This window comes from Stegostoma tigrinum, chromosome 8 (assembly GCF_030684315.1).
Source record: "Stegostoma tigrinum isolate sSteTig4 chromosome 8, sSteTig4.hap1, whole genome shotgun sequence".
Classification (NCBI taxonomy): domain Eukaryota; kingdom Metazoa; phylum Chordata; class Chondrichthyes; order Orectolobiformes; family Stegostomatidae; genus Stegostoma; species Stegostoma tigrinum.
In genome coordinates this window covers 33369463-33387446 of record NC_081361.1, presented here as the reverse complement: position 1 = coordinate 33387446, position 17984 = coordinate 33369463, and the positions used below count along the sequence as shown (strand labels likewise).

Genomic DNA, 17984 nt, shown 5'->3' with positions numbered 1-17984 from the left:
GAATTCTCAGTGGTTAGTACAGCTGCCTCACAGTGCCAGGGGCCCAGGTTCCATTCAACCCTCAGATGACTGTCTATATGGAGTTTGCACGTTCTCCCTGTGTCAGCATGGATTTATGCCAGGTGCTCCAGTTAGCCCTCCTGAGTACAAAGATGTGCAGGCGAGGTGAATTGACCATGCTAAATTGCCAGTAGTATGCAGAGCTGTGTAGATTAGGTGTATTAGCCATGGGAAATGTAGGCTTACAGGGGAAGGGTGTGGGGGGGATGAGTCTGGGTGGGATACCCTTTGGAGGGAGGGTGAGGATTTGTTGGGATGAAGGGCCTGTCTCCCCACTGTAGGGATTCTATGATCCAAAATATTAACTCTGATTTCTCTCCACAGATGCTGCCAGACCTGCTGAGTTTTTCCAGCGATTTCTGTTTTTGTTCTAATTTCCAGCATCCGCAGATGTTTTTTGGTTTACTAGAAAACTAATGTTGATCCAAAACGTCTCAACCAACCTTCAAAGAGACCTCACTAACCTGTGCCAATCACTGAAGAAATTTTGCCACAGTTTCCCAAGGTAAGATGCTTTACCACACCTGATGATTACTGGCAACTGAAGCTGGATGAAAGCAAAATCGCTTTTTAAATTGCATTTTGGATGCCGGTTAGAAGATGCAGATAGTTGTAGCCATCTGTTTGATATGTGAGATAACAAGGTGTAGAACTGAATGAACACAGCAGGCCAAGCAATATCATAGGAGCAGGAAGGCTGACGTTTCGGGCCTTCTATTTTTTCTGAAGAAGGGCCTAGGCCCGAAACGTCAGCCTTCCTGCTCCTATGATGCTGCTTGGCCTGCTGTTTTCATCCAGCTCTACACCTTGTTATCTCAGATTCTCCAGCATCTGCAGGTCCTACTATATTTGTTTGACATGTGATTGGCATGTGAATTCATGTAGACAGCGTGAGATTGAAATAACTCCACAGAGGCCAGTTTCCAGTCACCACGTCACTCTTCAGTGACATATGGAGAATCCTTGGCACTGATTCAGCTCCCTCAGAGCCAACTCTCAGCATGAACAGAACCTCTGACACTCCTGTTTACATATGACAGCCATGTCTCCTTGATTGGAGCAGAATAATAGACCCAACTGGGGACTCACATTCTGTGAGGTCCACCTGGCTGACATTATTACAATTACTATATCTCAATCCCCACTGAGTCTGAGGGCACAGACCAATTGCTTTTTTTTGTAGCTCCTCCTGCAGCATTTTAGCACTGGGTCAAGTTCCTCCAACTCTGCCTCTGATATGGGCGAACTGTAATGCACAGTCGCTCACCTCTTGAACCAGGAACGTCTTGAAAGAAATTCAGTCTCTTCTTCAGGCAGCCAAGGTGTTGAGGCATCTGCCATGTCCATCTCAGATTTTGAGGTATCTTCAAAGCTTGATGGACAGTAAAAACCCGTAGGCTCCAGAATAGTTAGAAAGACTGTTGAGGAACCAGGCACATTTTGCTTCTGCACCGTTTGTGGGTTTGCAGCTTTCATATGGTCCACATGCTTGTTCAGAGCTGTCTCACCTGCAGAACTTTATACATCACTGGACCTGACCTCATATCGACCATGCTCCTTACCTAAGCAGGGCCATTCCCATGGCCCCTATACAAAATTACGTCCTCTGCTGCCTGTTTCGCTTAGCAGAGACTTCTGTCCCACATTGGCTTCCTAACGCTGTTTTATCCACCCCCTTGTGGTTCAATTAAGATCAGATTTAACCTGGTGCGTGGTCTTCTCCCCAATAGCAACTCTGCTGGAGCTATCCCTATAGTTGCATGAGGTGTGGCCCATAATCAGATAGGAACCAGGATAGTTTGGTATCGAGTGAAGATTGCTTCTTCAAGTGTGCCAAAGTTTGAGCTGCTGTTTCTGCCAGACCATTGGATGATGGATGGCGTGGAGTTGTCCTTAAATGAATATCATTCAATTTTAGGAAAAACTCAAATTACTGGTAAATGATGGTCCGTTATCTGTGACCAACATTTCCAAAGTCTATGCATTACACAAGATGCAGGCAGTATTTCTATCATTACCCCTATGTTTGACGAATGAACTCTATGCATGTCCAGCTATTTTGAGTGCACGAGCACAAATGACTAAGAACATTAAGCCTATGGAGGGACTCGCATTGTCAACATGTAACCAAGTCCAGAATTTACCACATTCCAATGAATTTGGGTGAGCTGATGGCAGTGATTTTGGACCTTGCTGGCTCTCAGCAGCATTGGTCGGGCAGTGCCCAATGTTTGCATCTAAGCCTGGCCACCAGACATTACCTCTCACCAACGTCTTCATTTTGGAAACCCCCGAATGACCCTGGTGGAGTTCAGCTAGTATCTGGCTCAAACTTTGCTCAGGGCAACTATACTTGCTCTCCATAATAATATGCCGTCCTCTATTTTCATCTGGTTCTCCCGGTCTGAAAAAGTTTCAATCCTGATTGCAACGGCCTTTTGGTTTCCCCATCAATGCCAGCTGTTTCAGTTTTGCCAGAAGCAGATCTTTGTGTTCAAAGCCTGATATTGTCAGCTGTCACTGGAAGTGCATCCTGAAAGTTTGAAACCATTATGGGCCCTTCCAGCTGCAGCACCTCCGGTGGTATATCTGCCAATGGGAGGCGACTCAAGGCATCTGTATTTGCTTCATGGCCTCCTGATGGTGTTCCAACTTGTACTTATACGTACTTAATATTAGACCCCACTGCTGAACTTAGCCTGAAAGTATGGGCGTCGCTGCCTTGTTCTCTTTAAGTGGACCTAGCAGGGCTTTGTCATCCACTATTATTACAAATTTGCATCTGTAAAAGGTATTCGTGGAACTTTCTGACTCCAAATGTGAACACTAAACCTCCCTTTTCCATGCGGATGTATTTACGAGCTGTGTATTACCCCAAGTCCCGAATGCATACGCTAACGGGCACTCCTCACCACTGGACCACCGCATGTTAATGCCAGGTTTCACTTGGGGTCATAGTGTGTCAACATCTTAGAGGATGACAGCTGTTTCTTCACTTCCCTGAAGGCTATGGCTGGGCTACACCACCAGTTCCAAGGCTGATCCTTTAAGAGTTGATGCAAAGGTGTGAGGATGGAGGCCAGGTTATGTATGAATCTTCCCTAATAGTTCACCAGCCCAATGAAAGACCTAATCTCCAGTACTGACATGGGAGCTGGGGCACACTTGATCATCCTCTCTTTATCTTTCAATAGCTATAACCCGGTCTTGTCAACTCCAGCCCAAGTAGGTCACTTGAGATATCTATACGCACAGCTTTTCCTTATAAGGCGTACACCCATCTGGGAGAAATACCTAAGCACTACGGCCTTATAAAATCTTCTCAATCGTCCACTGGAAGGAAAAAAAAAATCACGCAGGCTAGCAATACCCCAAATGTCAGTCTCACATATTGGGACAAACCCTTGTGGGCATTAATGGTAGCGTACTTCTGGGAATCCTCATCTAACTGCAATTGCAAGTGCGCATGGCTCATGTCCAACTTTGTGAAGGACAGTCCCCCTGCCAGATAAATCCTCCATCCAGGGCACCAGGTATTTATCCAGCTGCTAAAAGCGGTTTGCCAATTGTTTAAAAGCTCAACAAAAGGTGAACCAACCCATTGGGCTTCACGGTCAGTATGACTGGTGCTGCCATTCCACAAGCTGGACTGGCCTGATGATTCCTTCACTTTCTAGCCTTCTGATTTTTGCCTCTACTTTAGCCATAAGGCATATGGCACTGGTGTCAGCCTTGCAGAATTGTGGTACCACATCCTGGTCAACATGGATTTGGCTCCTTTGGTAGTCGCTAGACTTTACTGAAAATCTTCTGCATATTTCGTTAGGACTTCAATCAGGCAACCATTTTCTCATTCAAAAATGTTGAGCCAATACAGCTGAATCTTTCTCAATCAATTTTGCCCCAACAGGCTTGGGACCAAGCCTTTTACTATAAATCAGTTGTAACTGAACCAGCTGCTTCTCATAAGAGACCAGAACCAAAGTTGTACCCTTAATCTGTAACCATTCCCCCGTAGAGGTTCTCAGTCTAGCTGAGATCTTGCACAAACATTAGGGTTGGGGGCCCAGTGCGAATTTTGTTAAAGACTGGATCTGCGAGCACTGAAATGGCTGATGTCCATTAGAACTAGGTGATCATGTCACCAGACATTTATTTTGGATGTTGCTAAGCAATTTAACTGCTTCAAACCAGATGTAGGTGGACTTTTCAGGGTGTGCACTCTCCTGGATAATGGCCTACGTGTTCTCTTACTCAATTTAGGTCTGGTGGGACTGTTTTTTTTAAAATCTCAAACCTGTATACGGGCAGCAATTACTATGGCCTGCGGCTCTGGATTGTGGAGAAGATTTTAGCTGTTTGGCCGATACCTGGCTTTGTTTGGGTTTTGCTGGGAGCTGAGCTACAGTTCCTCGGTTCAGGGCATGTCCAGAGTGAGGCCACACAATTGCCTTCACTCAAGTGGTGTTCTCTAAGCTCAGTCAGGCTGGTAAGGTTGTCCACATCCATCCGAAAACCCTGAAATTCATGGGCTCTACTTGCTGCATTTTCCAATGATCAAGCCAGTTGTAGTGCTGTGTGAAGCCCAGGTGGGCTTCAGCTAGTAGGCACTTTTGCATGGTTACATCATTAATCCCACGCACCAACCAGTCCCTCAGCATTTCATTAAGTGTTAAACCAAAGTCATATGTCTTTTCCAATCATCTTAACTTGGTTAAAAATTCCAATTTCCCCAGCTCGTTAATTGCCATGTAAAACTAATAGCATGTCGGAAATAGAGGAAGCTTGGGGTCGTAAGATTCCTTAAATAAATCCATCAACTCTCCAAAGGGTGTACTATTCGGTGCCTTAGGAAAAGTTAGGGTCTTAATAACCAAGAAAGCTGCAGGTACACAAGCTGTCAGGATAATTACACATTGCTTTAGATATTACACACAGTGTGGAGCTAGAGGATAATGTATCATTTGCTCAGAAAAATAAAACACATTCTTTCCACATTCTGAGCCCCATGCCTGGCAGGATTGAACGAGTCAAGCTTCCTAAATAACGGCATAATACCAGAAATGCTTACTCAAACTCAAAGACTACTTTATGAGCAACTTTCTTCAGAAGAGTGCTTTTGTCTCATTGCCACAGAAATATCAGAGGCCAGTATCCTATCACCCAGTCAGCCTTTATTTATGCGTGGAATGTAAATAACACTGATCCAGCTCTCAGAGTCAACAGACCCGCTAACACTCTTATTTATATTTGCCAGCCAGGGCTCCCCAACTGGATCAGCTTAACAGTCCCAATCAGGGAACTCACCAACTTGGCCGACTTTGTTACAATCACTACAGAGTGAGTCAGTGATCTTCCCTGAGTGGAAGCTATTTTGATGATCTGTCAATCTATTGATTTGGAGACAGAATGGAAGAAGCCATTCCAGCTCACAATCAGAATGTTGTATGACTTCTGGACAGAGCTCACCAGATGAACCTGAAACTGAACAAAGAAAGATACATTTGAAGATTCCTAGAGGCAAATACACAGGCTATATCCCAACAAAGGACTTTGCCCAAACTCTGACATGTTGAGAGCTGTAGCAGAGATGCATTGATCAATAGATGTGAAAACTGTTCAACAATTCGTTGGATTTGTGAAATATTTAGCAAAGTTCTTAGTGTAGTTATCATTGGAGTGTGAGCCTCTAAGCAAGCTCACTGCTAATGATGTACTGTAATATTGGAGCACACAATAAGAAGTGGCTTTCACCGCAGAATCAAACAACTAGCGATAATGACAATGTGAAGGTTCTGGGATATCAATGTGGAATCAACTTGTAAGGGGATGACACTGAGAAAGGGCTGGGAGTACCTCTTTAGAGGAAGGATCAAACAGTTGTATTTGTATAGAGGATATTTAGCACAAACTGAATTAGACTACCCAAGTGTGCCTGGCCTTTTTTTTACCGTGAGCATTTTAATCAATATCTGTTTGGGAGAGATAAAGTTACAGCAGAGTCCAACTGTAAGCTACTTCAATGTATCTTCCTCAAAACATTTATTTGGGATTAAGCATCTGCAAAGAATGTTACTTCAGAAGCGATATCATCTCAAAATCTGACTAAGCAAGGGAAATACAAATACATTTGTAACATGCTGTCCAGAGCAGCGTATTGTTAAGAAAAAAATTGAGGATACCAATATAAAATTGTGAAACTTTCCAGATTCAACATGAAGCAATATGCTCTGGAAGTCATCAAACACGGCAGAGCAGTGGAATCTGAAAAAGAAACATCTTGTAAAAATCAAGCAAACTGTACAACATGATGCAACTCTCCAAATACTACAGGAAGTTGTGATGGGAATGTGTGATTCAGAAACGTTAATATGATAGCGCAACAAGCAATGAGAAGGTTAATGTAATACTATCCTTTATTATGAGAAGATTTAAACTTGAAAGTAAGAATGTTATCTCCCACTTTTACAGAGCATTGGTGAGATCACATCACAAATGCTTAATGCGGTTTTGATCTCCTTATGTAAGGAAAGATATGTGCATTGCAGGCAATTCAGAGGTTTACTGGAATGATACTTAGAATGAGTGGGTTGTCTAATGAGGATAGGTTATACTGATTGGGCTTGTTTCCACTGGACTGTAGAACAGTGAGGGGAAGCTTCGTTGTAGTTTATAAGATGCTGTTTGGTCTTGACAGTATGGATGTGGAAAGTGAGTAAGTCCTGAACTAGAGGCACTGTTAAAAAAAATCCAACTCTTTAAAGATAGATAGAAGGAGATTTATTTTCCCTTTGAGGGTTATGCAAATTTGGAACTCTGCCTTGGAAGGTGATGGAAACAGGATCGTTGAATATTTTTAAAGCAAAAATAGTTAAATTCTTGTTAGGCAATGGAGTCAAAGTTTATTGGGGGTAGATGGGAATCTGGATTCCAAAGCACAAACAAAATCAACAACAATCACGTTCTTATTGAATGTCACAATAGGCTTGAGGGGCTAAATTGTTTATTTCTGCTCTTAAATTACATGTTTGCGTATAAGAATGATTTGAAAGCATCAAGGACACATCTGTTGCTATAACTGAATATTGGACATTGCAAGCTGATGTGATAGCCCGAGATGGTGTCTTGTCCAACAGAAATTGAGACATTATCGTTAAGCAGAAGACATAAGATATATTGAAGATCATCCACACAAATCTTTAAGAAATTGAGACTCATCTGAGAAAGGCGAGGGGATTCCACTATTGACCAAACAGGAGCAATGGGACTAAGGATCACGTCAGATAGTGAGGCACTTGTAACAAACAAAGCTAAACTAGCTCATGATGACATATTTCAGGTAGACCATGAAGGAAGTTTGGGGTAGACACTGTCACTCACAGAGACTGATTATGTTATCACCATCTATTACTGTTACAATTACTGGGAATCAGAGCATCTGATAAAAATGACTATTAGTGAGACTGAGGAATACCCAAAAGTACATTTCAGTCATTACTGCCTTCCAGACACTGATGAGAGACAATGGGTCTCAATTCATGACAGAAGAATTCAGCCACTTCATAAAGGATTGGAAAGAAAGATTGGGAACATTATACATCATCTCTGCACGATCCCCAATCAAATAGAAAGATGGCAACGAAAATCACCAAATCGATCATAAAGAAATCACAAGAATCCAACACAGACTTGTACAGGGTTGTCCTTGAGTGTTGAAATATACCTACTGTAGGCACTGAAAGTGGCTCTGACCAAGACTAAGTCATGCAGTACCCAAACTACCGAAACCACAAGTTATTTTTCCTTTATTCATTCACGGGATAAGGTCGACGCTGGCTAGGCAGCATTTATTGCCCAAAGGGCAGCTAAGAGTCGACCACATTGCTGTGGGTCTGGAGTCATATGTAAGCCAGACCAGGTAAGGATGGCAGTTTCCTTCCCTAAAGGACATTAGTGAACCTGATGGGTTTTTCCCCTGACGATGGATTCATGGTCATCATTAGATCCTTAATTCCAGATATTTATTGAATCCAAATTCCACCATCTGCTGTGGCAGGATTCAAACCTGGGTCCCCACGATGTTATCTGGGTCTCTGGATTAGCAGACCAGCGATAATACCAATAGGCCATGGCCTCCCTGTTAAGAAGTAACAGGAGTGACAGAATTAATGTGAAATAACAGAAGGTCAAATTTCACTTTGATCAAACTGCCAAAATAATGCCACAGCTGCATATTGAGGGTCAGTCAGAAAGTAAGTGTTTAACACTCTCAACAAAAGTCAGCTCTTCTGGCATTTTGGGACTTCTATAGAGCAGTTGTCACTTTGACTGTTCATGGCGTACACGAATCACCAAAAAAAAATCATTGCAGCTGCCAAGATGTCAAAATAACAAGAGTGCTGTTCATTCGCTTCAGGCAGCAAATGAGGAAAATGTGATTGAACCACCTTTTGCAGTGTCCAGGATGACCATCAGTCCCAGGGGTCCACCATTTCCAAACAATGGAAATGGATCAGTAACAACAGCGAACAAAACAATCACATTCACCACTGCAGCAACACTCCCTGGAATGGGCAGAAAGAAGAATAAGACATTTTACCAGAAAAACAGACAATAACAATGCTCATGGCTATTATAAAGAGACCTGCACAATGCAAAGATTATGCATGCGGTGTACGTACAGAGACTGACAAAACTGGAACTGACTAGAACTATTTGTTATTGTATAATTGTTTTGTGTAGTGTATATCAGTAATTTGTAATCACAAACAATGGTTCAACTTTTTTTCCTCTTTTTTAAGTATAAAGAAATTGGAGAAATGTTGTACTTTATTAGTGTACCTACTGGCTTGTTTCAGTCATATGATCGCTACCGCTGCTGTAAATGCCTTAGTGTGCAGTGTGTGGCAGCTATTAGTCACATCACTTGAAACAGCCTTTACACTCTGATGAAAGTGTAGCATCCAGAATTGTGCTCAGTATTTTGATCACAGTTAAACTAAAGCTTTTATGTTGTTTTACCATAATTTCCCAACTCTTGTGCTCTGCTTCTCTTCACAAAGTCCAAGAACCCATATTCTGTACCCATTATTAACTACAATCTTAAATTGCCCTGTCACCTCTGAAATTTCTGCTCATACATCCCTCAGCAGACTACAGTGCATCCCAATCAGGCTGGGTGACTTATCCACATTAAGGAGTCTCACTTACACTCCACTTTTCACCAAGTTCATTGATTGCTCTTGAGTCCAAAATTTCTCCATCCTAGCATTGATTTTGGTCAATAATTAAGCATTCAAAGTCCTTTGGGATGGAGAATTTCAAAGATTCAAAACTCTTCCAGAGAAGAAATGTCACCTAATTTCAGACTTATATCATCAATCTATTATCCTAAGAATATGACTCCCTAACCTGGAGAAACAACCTCTCAGAATGTACCCGATAGGGACCCCTCAGAACTGTTTAAGTTTAAATAATATTACTTCCAATTTTCAGTGACATGTTGTGTATTAAAAACCTCCTTTCAGGCTGCTTGATAATTTCAAATCAAGAAATTGGCTCAGAGATAGGTACACTGCCGAAGTTTTTTTTTCCTTTTCAGAGATGCTATTACACAACTCTGGATGATAATTTTCTTTAACCACCACCAAATCACCCATGCTACATATTATATGAACAATTAATAAGCACCAGGAGCTTATGCTCATGGCTACTTTAAAGAGACTTGCACAAAGTAAAATCTATGTATGCAATGCATGTGTAGAAACTGACAAAAGTGGAACTGACTAGAATTGACAACTATTTGTTATTGTATAATTGTTTTGCATAGTGTATATCGGCAACACGACTGCTGTTTTATTTTAAAACCTCCATCCAATCATCAGTGCTTTCTAAGTTAATGAAGTACAAGCACTGTCCATCAGGGGCAGTGAAGAGCCCAACTCAGCTATTTTCAATCAACCTGTTTCTGGCTGTTCGTACACACTTCTGGAGCGGTTAGGACTTGAACCCTGGTTTCATGGCTCAGAGGTAGGCACACTACCTCTATACCACAAGAGCCCAAAAATCAATGAATTTTTAAATAGCACATCACACATTGTTCTAGGGACTGAACTAGAATTTGCATGTTATATTTAATGCCCATCACCAGAGTACAATTGATACAATTCATTTAACAGATGTCTGAGAGGGTTAATTCTAACTTGGCAAAATAGAGTGAAGTATCAGTATCAGTTCAGATACCAGTAATACATCTCTCCTGGATTTTCATGCCGGTGATAATCTGACAGCAAAGATTTTACATTAACTTTTCCCTTTGGTTGATCTGTTGCCCTTAATTACAATCCAATAATCAAACATGCTTACTGATGGAGACTGCCAACATGAGATATAGGAAGGATGCTATTAAATTGGAGCAGGTTGAGAAAAAAAAATTGCCAGGATGTTGCTGGGAATGCGGGGTTTTGAGTTATAAAAATAGGCTGGACAGGCTGAAGTTTAGGAGGTTGAGGGGTGATCTTACAATCATTTATAAAATCATGAAGGGCGCAGAAAAGGTGAATAGCAAAGGTCTTTTCCCCAGGGTAGGGGAGTTCAAAACTAGAGTGTATATTTTTAAAGTGAAAGGAGCAAGTTTTAAAAAGAACATGAGGAGCAACTTTTTTTTAAAAAAACAGAGAGAGGCTCTTGTGTGGAATGAACTGTTGGAGGAAATGTTGGATGCAAGTACAGTTACAACATTTAAAAGTGGGGCTAATATGGATTCAAAACATGGTCAGAGCAGGCTAGTTGGACCAAAGGGTCAGTTTCCATGCTCTGTGACTATGACTCTATGAGATACTATTTCCTCCAAATCCTTTCTTCAGTGTGAGCTGTATCTTTTGCTACCTCAACTTGAATGATATTGTTTGAAATTCCTCATTTTTGAAAGACCCTGTCAGTGAGCTTAACATTACATTTTTAAAAATGTACAGTAAAAATCAATGTGGTGACATTGGTTACATTGTGGTAGAAGTTGTAATTATATTAGAAATTGAAGTGAAATAGGGAGAAAACACTGGAGTGCAATGAAATAAACATGGTTTAAGTAGCTGAAGATATCCTTTCCATAGAACACAGATCAAACAAGCAATTGCACATTAAGTGTAGAAAGCAAACCATGCAGATTATTTCATTGATCGGATTTGATCATTTGTTTTGAGATTGAAAAGCACATAACTCCTTTTCAGAACCAGTTCTGCTCAATCAATATTTACTTGTCATCAATGGATCCTTGTGACTTTGTTAATATGTATAGCTATCTAATTTCAAAGTCTGTTCTGCAACAGTTTTGATAAAAGAAACAGATTTGTTTTAATTGTGGGTGTGGGTTGCATTTTGTAAATAATGACTAATTAAATATTTTACTTGGCTGGATCCAATCTGTCAATCTTTCCTCACCATCACCTAAATTAACACATGCTTTTGCCCAATTGATCAATTCACTTTGTACTGTTCTTCAAATAAGAAATCAGAGCCAATGCAAGAAACTGCTCGATTTTAAACACTTAACAGTAAATTATTGCTCAGGTCTAGGAATATTGCATTAGAAGTGCAAGGCAGTAAAAATACCAGAATTTGACAGACAACAAGCACCATTTGTTGCAATATATGACGAGCCTTAACTATTAAATAGCTATTTAAATACCATAATAGCAAGCTTACAATAAAAATTATGTTCTGGATGTTGTTTTGTTTAAAATCCAGATTTTAGTTAATTTACAAAAGGATCTCCAAAATTAAAGCATACTGTTTGCATTGAATCAAAATGATGAAGCACATGAACAAATTAAATGCTTGGTCAATAACTTAAGCCAGTATTGTAGTTGTCATTTGCTCACCTTTCGAGGCATGTTGCTGGTAGGGCTGCTAACCCTTTGCACATTTTGGCAGCTCCTTTGCTTTGTTGTCTCTCAGCAAAGTAAAATCGCTCTGAACTTGAGCTTCTTCTGCTGCTTGCTGCTGTGCCATGTAGATTATATACAGACTTTCTTCCCTTGAGTGACGCTGGCTGGTCAGCCAATTAAATCTTTCAAAAGTGATTATAGTCCAGGGATCGCATGAGTGCCTCACTCTAAGGAGGGATCTGCAGACTACAGCCTCCAGCAGTATGCATAGAAAGGTCAATCAGTGCTCCAAAAACATCATATCTACCTTAAAAAAAAACATTCAGTTGTCTGTAAGATTTCACAAACTGGAGTCTTAAGCTGACTTCAATTCACCTAAAATGTACATTTTGCTCTGTCCAAACAGATCTTCAGCAAAAATCCACTGTGCTTAATGATTTGCATACTTTGAATTTATAACAGCATTAAACAATGAGTCCTTCCTTGCTGGTGAAAGAATTTCCCAAGACAGAGAAGGCATGCTAAAACCAGACAGCTTGCTTGTGGTAGAGACAACTCGCTGATGGCAAAGGAAGTTGTAACTTGAAAATTATTCGTGAATTTTCCCAGACAACAATATCCTTAGAGCAGGTTGTTAGCTAGACGTGGGCCAGAAGTAAGTTATTCAGCACTTAGCACAGAAGGGAGAGCCCAAGTTTGAAGCGCAGCCGTGTATCAGAACAGTACAGTTATCCAGTAATATCTGGTGCTTAGAAGAAAAAAAATCTAGTGGGTTTTCTTTTCCCAGCTTTTACAGTGGTTGAGTAGAATTGGTGCTGGAAAGTTTGTGGTTCTTTTCATTATAGATTTTTGCAAAATAGAGTTAGAGCTCATGATACCAAGATTTCCGTCCGTGTGTTGCAGAAATGTATTTGAATATTGCAGAGACATACGCCAAAGTGCAAAAGGGCTACTTTACAACCTTTGTTTCAAAATTTTATTTTCCAGCAGAAAATATTTTTGGAATTTATGCCAAACAATGTTGTATAATTTGCTGTTTTCTTTTATTAAATATATGTTTCTAACAATGTTTCACCATTTAAAAATCTCAACAGATGTGCTCCAATTTGGCTTTCTTTAACTTAGTTGGACCAAAAGGTAATTCACTAAAAATGGGAGAAATATAGTATCAAGCTCATCCTCCCATTCACACAATCAGTTTCTTAACAAGTGATAATATTGTGATTTTTTTTCCAAAATATTGCCTTTCATTTACATAATTAAGTTGCAAACAGCTTTCCGCTATGGTAAAACTCTCTTTCCTTTGGTTCTTTTCTCTGTAATTTGTGAAACTCGTTATCTGACATCCAGTATCAAATGAATCTAAATTTCCTCCATTTAAATATTGGGAAGACTAAAGATGTTGGTTTTGGTTTCCACTCCAAACTCTGTTCCTTAACGACAGACTGCAGGAGACAGAGGAAGTTTCTGAGAGTTGGAGCTCAGGCTCTGCACGATACAGGTTACCTTGCCAGATTACAACACCTCCCTTGAACAGCATGGCATTTCATTCCTCATTCCTTCCCCTCCTTCCCAGAATAACAATGGGCTTCCCTTTTGTCCTCATTTTGCACCCCACCAGTCTTTGCGATTGAAGGAACATCCTTTGCCATTTCCACTGTCTCCAACAGGATGCCAACACCAAACACATCTTCCCTTCCCTTCCCCTGTCTGTATCCTGCAGGGACCATTCCCTTTCTGACATTCCAGTCCACTCTTCCACCAATCCTAACTCATCCTCAATTCCCACGGCACCTTCCCAAACAATTGCACAAGGTATAACATTTATCCATTCAACTCTTCAATTCTCACAATCCAAAGCCCCATTTATACCTTTAGGTGAAGCAGCATTTCACTTGCACTTCTTCCAATCTTGTCTGCTACATTCTTCGCTACTCACAATGTGCTCTCCTTTGCACTGGCAAGACTTGCTGACTGCTTTGCGGAAAGCCTCCAATCTGTCCTGACTTCCCAGTTGTTTGCAATTCAGTAAACCATCTTGTTCTCACACTTCCTACAGTGTTTCAATGAAGCTCAACATAAGCTGGAGGAACAACATCCTTTCCAGCTGGGCCAACATTTCTTGTCTTTGAGGAGGTGGTGGTGAGTTGATTTCTAGAACTGCTATAGTCTGTGTTCTGCAGGCCTGACCTACAATGCCACTAGAAGAACGATCCAGGATTTTGACCCAGTGACAATGAAGGAATGGTGATTTTTTAAAAAAAGTCAATATGGTGAGTGGTTTGGAGAAGTTGGAAATGGCGGTGTTCCCATGTATCTGCTGCCCATGTCCTTCTAGGTTGTAGTGATCATAGGTTTGGAAACTGCTGTCAAAGGAGACTTGGTGAATTTCTGCACTACATCTTGGAGATGGTATGCACAGCTACAAATGTGTATTGGTGAGGAGGGAAATGAATGATTGTTGGTGTGATGCCAATCAAGTGACCAGTTTTGTTCTGAAGGGTGTCTTGGGTATTGTTGGAGCTGCACTCATCTAGGCAAATAAGGAACATTCCATCACACTCCTGACTTATAGATGGTGGACAGGCTTTGGGACTGAGGTGAATCAGTCATGCCAGGATTCCTAGTCTTTGATTTGCTCTTGTGGATATTTGTATGACTAGTCTAGTTCAGATTCTTGTCAATGATAACCACTAGTGAAGAATTCAGTGATGGTGGCGCCATTGAATGGTCAAGGGGCAATTCTTAGATTCTGTTTTGTTGAGATGGTCATTGCCTGGCATTTGCGTGGGCATGTGCCATGTGTCAGCACATACCTGGATATTGTCAAGGTCTTGCTGCATTTGAACATAGACTGCTGCAGATTGTGAGGAGTCATGATGGTCCCAAACATTGCGCATTGTCAGACGATATCTCCACTTCTGACCTTATGGTGGAGGGAAGGTCATTGATGAAACAACTGAAAATCGTTAGGATGAAGACGTTCCCCCAAGGGACTCCTGCAAAGATATCCTGACGCTGAGATGATTGACCCCTCTACCAATCACACCCTCTCCCTTACTCTCCCATCAGAGGAGAGTATTTTTCCTTGATTCCCATTGACTCTGGTTTTGCTCCTGATGCCACACTTAGTTAAATGTGACTTTGACTTCAAGGGCGGTCACTCTCACCTTGCCTCACCTCTGGAATTCACTCTTTTGTCCATGATTCAACCGAGGCTGAGATGAGATCAGGAGCTGAACGGCCCCGGTGGACCCAAACTGAGCAGGTCATTGCTAACCTGGAGCTGCCTAATACCTGCTCTGAGTCTTATGTCAGGTTTTGTCCACATTAAGTTTCTCCCTGTTGTGTGGAACAATAGGAAACTAGATATAAGTGAGGTGAGATTAGGAACAAATGAGGCATAAATGCATGCAAGTAAGCGTCTTGTCTCACCATTCAAACCTTGGTTACAAAATTGACTTTGTTTTCCACAGTGTCGAAATCTCATTTTTCAGATTTCAGCATATTTTCCCCTTCAGCAGCTGGGAATAGTCAGCCTAATGTTCCATTTTAAACTGTGTGTACTAAAACTGGGGAGTAATTATTAGAAGAGCCTTATTTTAATTCCACAAGGATATCATTGTAATTATGTGGTGCAGTCATATTTGAATACTTAAAATAAAGATATGTTGTGAATTTAATTCCCATTTGGGTTGGTTGGCTGGCAGAACAAATTTGTCTGCATGTGAGGGGTTGTAAAAAAAGTCACAATTAACTTCGGGCTGGAGATGAACCAATATTTTTCTGTAACTCTTTTATGTAACAAGAATGTTCATGATAGAAGTTGAAAAGAGGTTTGCTTCTCCAAGTGATTAAGAGCAGACAATGTAAGGCGAGGCTTGTTCTTGAACCCCATGACCTTCTGTTTGGGCGTCCATCTGTCTACCATAGAAATTGCTGGGCCACCCCACAGTTATGATCTGCATTAAAAATGTAATTGTGCTGGAGATGAGATTTCGAAAGTTTAAATGCTGTGACGCCCTGCTGCAAGAACATCCTGTTTTTCCAAGATGAAAACAATCCTAGAAACAGGAAGCTGTTTCCAAGATGACTGTGTATTCTTTAAAGTAACTGTGCATCAATTAACCATCTGAGCACAGCTTACAATTTAATATGAATGTGGAACAAGACCCAATTTTATTTTACTTCTTTGCATGGAGACCGTGATGTTCGCTTTTCATTAGAGGTGCTGGGAGGTTGAATTTCATTAGTGCTAAAGTGAACACCCTGATGAGTCACCATGATAGCTGCATGGTATGGCTGATTTTTTTCAGACAAAGCATATATTGAGTATCATCAGCAAGGTGAATAAGCAGTTCTCAAAATATATATTCCACAGTCATTACATTTCTTTCACAGTAACATTGTTATAAGAGTTTTAATTCTTGACTTAAAATTGTCAAAATTCCGATGAAAAATCAAAACCTGAAAGATTAATCCTGTTTCTCTGTCCGAAGATTAATCCTGTTTCTCTGTCCGAAGATTAATCCTGTTTCTCTGTCCGAAGATGTTGCCAGGGTTGTGGAACAGACCCATCATTTTCTGTTTCTATTTCAGCGTGTAAGTTCATCTTATAGCACTGCAACGTAAACTGGGAGAAAAGGGAGGGTTACTCTCAGGGTTCTCAAATAAGTAATTGCTATAGTCCATCAACTTACCTCTATCAGGTCTATGATTCTCCCTCTCTGACTAGTTGTTGGTGTGATACAGGTCCCCTAGCCATTAACTTCATCTGCTTTTAGGGTGGGCCTTTGAAGATAAATTTGATTTCTTTTACTCAAGAATGTTGTTAATTTATGGAACTCACTATCACAGGAAATGTTTCAGAATGGTACCTTAGACACTTACCAAATGGAAGTAGACAACAACATGACAGAGAATCAAATAGACCATATCCAGAAAAGCTGGTGGATTGGAAATTGATGTGTGCTAAACTATTACGGTTGTGAGATTTACAAGATTATAATGTATTGAGATTGTGTCTTGAATTTAAAGTGAATGGAGTCGAGTGATGTGTTCTGAAGTCTGCACAACAGCAAGTTTGAGCGGTTTGATTGTTAAAGATCAAAAAGGCTTTGGGTTGTTTTACTGGGGAGAAGTTGTAAAAATGTTTACACTTGGAGACAATGACAGCAGGCTGTATGCTAGCAGTAGATATGCAGTGAGTCTCCAAAGTCCCAGAAAAATGTTAAGAATGCTAGGTTGTAAACAGTTGCACTTTAAATTGCCTATGTATATTTAAGATTGAGAGTTGAATCTCAAGCATACCTAATCAGCATAAAAATTGAAAGACCCGTGGATACTGTAAATCAGGAACAAAAACAAAGTTGCTGGAAGCTCAGCAGGTCTGGCAGTATCTGTAAAGAAAAAAAAATCAGAGTTAATGCTTTGGGCCCAATGATACTTCCTCACACCCTTCCTGAAGTAGGGTCACCAGACCTGATACGCTAACTCTGAGTTTTTTTCTTCGCAGATACTGCCAGACCTGCTGAGCTTCCAACAACTTCTGTTTTTGTAGCTAATCAGCATGCCTATCTGAATATAAGGTCCCAGTGATTCATGTTATAATTGAGATGAGCTTTGAGCGGTTGAGATAACAAGGGGGTGGAGCTGGATGAAACAGCAGGCCAAGCAGCATCAGAGGAGCAGGAGAGCTGACGTTTCGGGTTGAGACCCTTCTTCAGAAATGGGCTTCGCAGTGGGGTTAACATAGTTATAGAGATAGTAGGAACTGCCAATGCTGGAGAATCTGAGATAACAAGGTGTAGAACTGGATGAACACAGCAGCCCAAGCAGCATCGGAGGAGCAGGAAAGCGGACGTTTCGGGTTGAGACTATTTCTGAAGAAGGGTCTCGACCCGAAATGTCAGCATTCCTGCTCCTCTGATGCTGCTTGGCCTGCTGTGTTCATCCAGCTGTACACCTTGTTATCTCAGATTCTCCAGCATCGGCAGTTCCTTCTTTCTCAGCTTTGAGAGGTGACTGGTTTCTCAGATA

General features: G+C 41.0%; 1 protein-coding gene across 1 annotated transcript in view; it reads right to left on the bottom strand.

Annotated features, from left to right (window-relative positions):
• LOC125456178 (regulator of G-protein signaling 5-like) overlaps positions 1-12073 on the bottom strand; it is a 40868-nt gene extending 28795 nt beyond the window's left edge. The window contains exon 1 of the mRNA XM_048539011.2: positions 11940-12073. Coding sequence (XP_048394968.1) covers positions 11940-11983 — 44 coding nt within the window. The 5' untranslated portion in view covers positions 11984-12073. The remainder of the gene's footprint in view (positions 1-11939) is intronic.
• Between the last annotated feature and the right edge of the window lie 5911 nt (positions 12074-17984).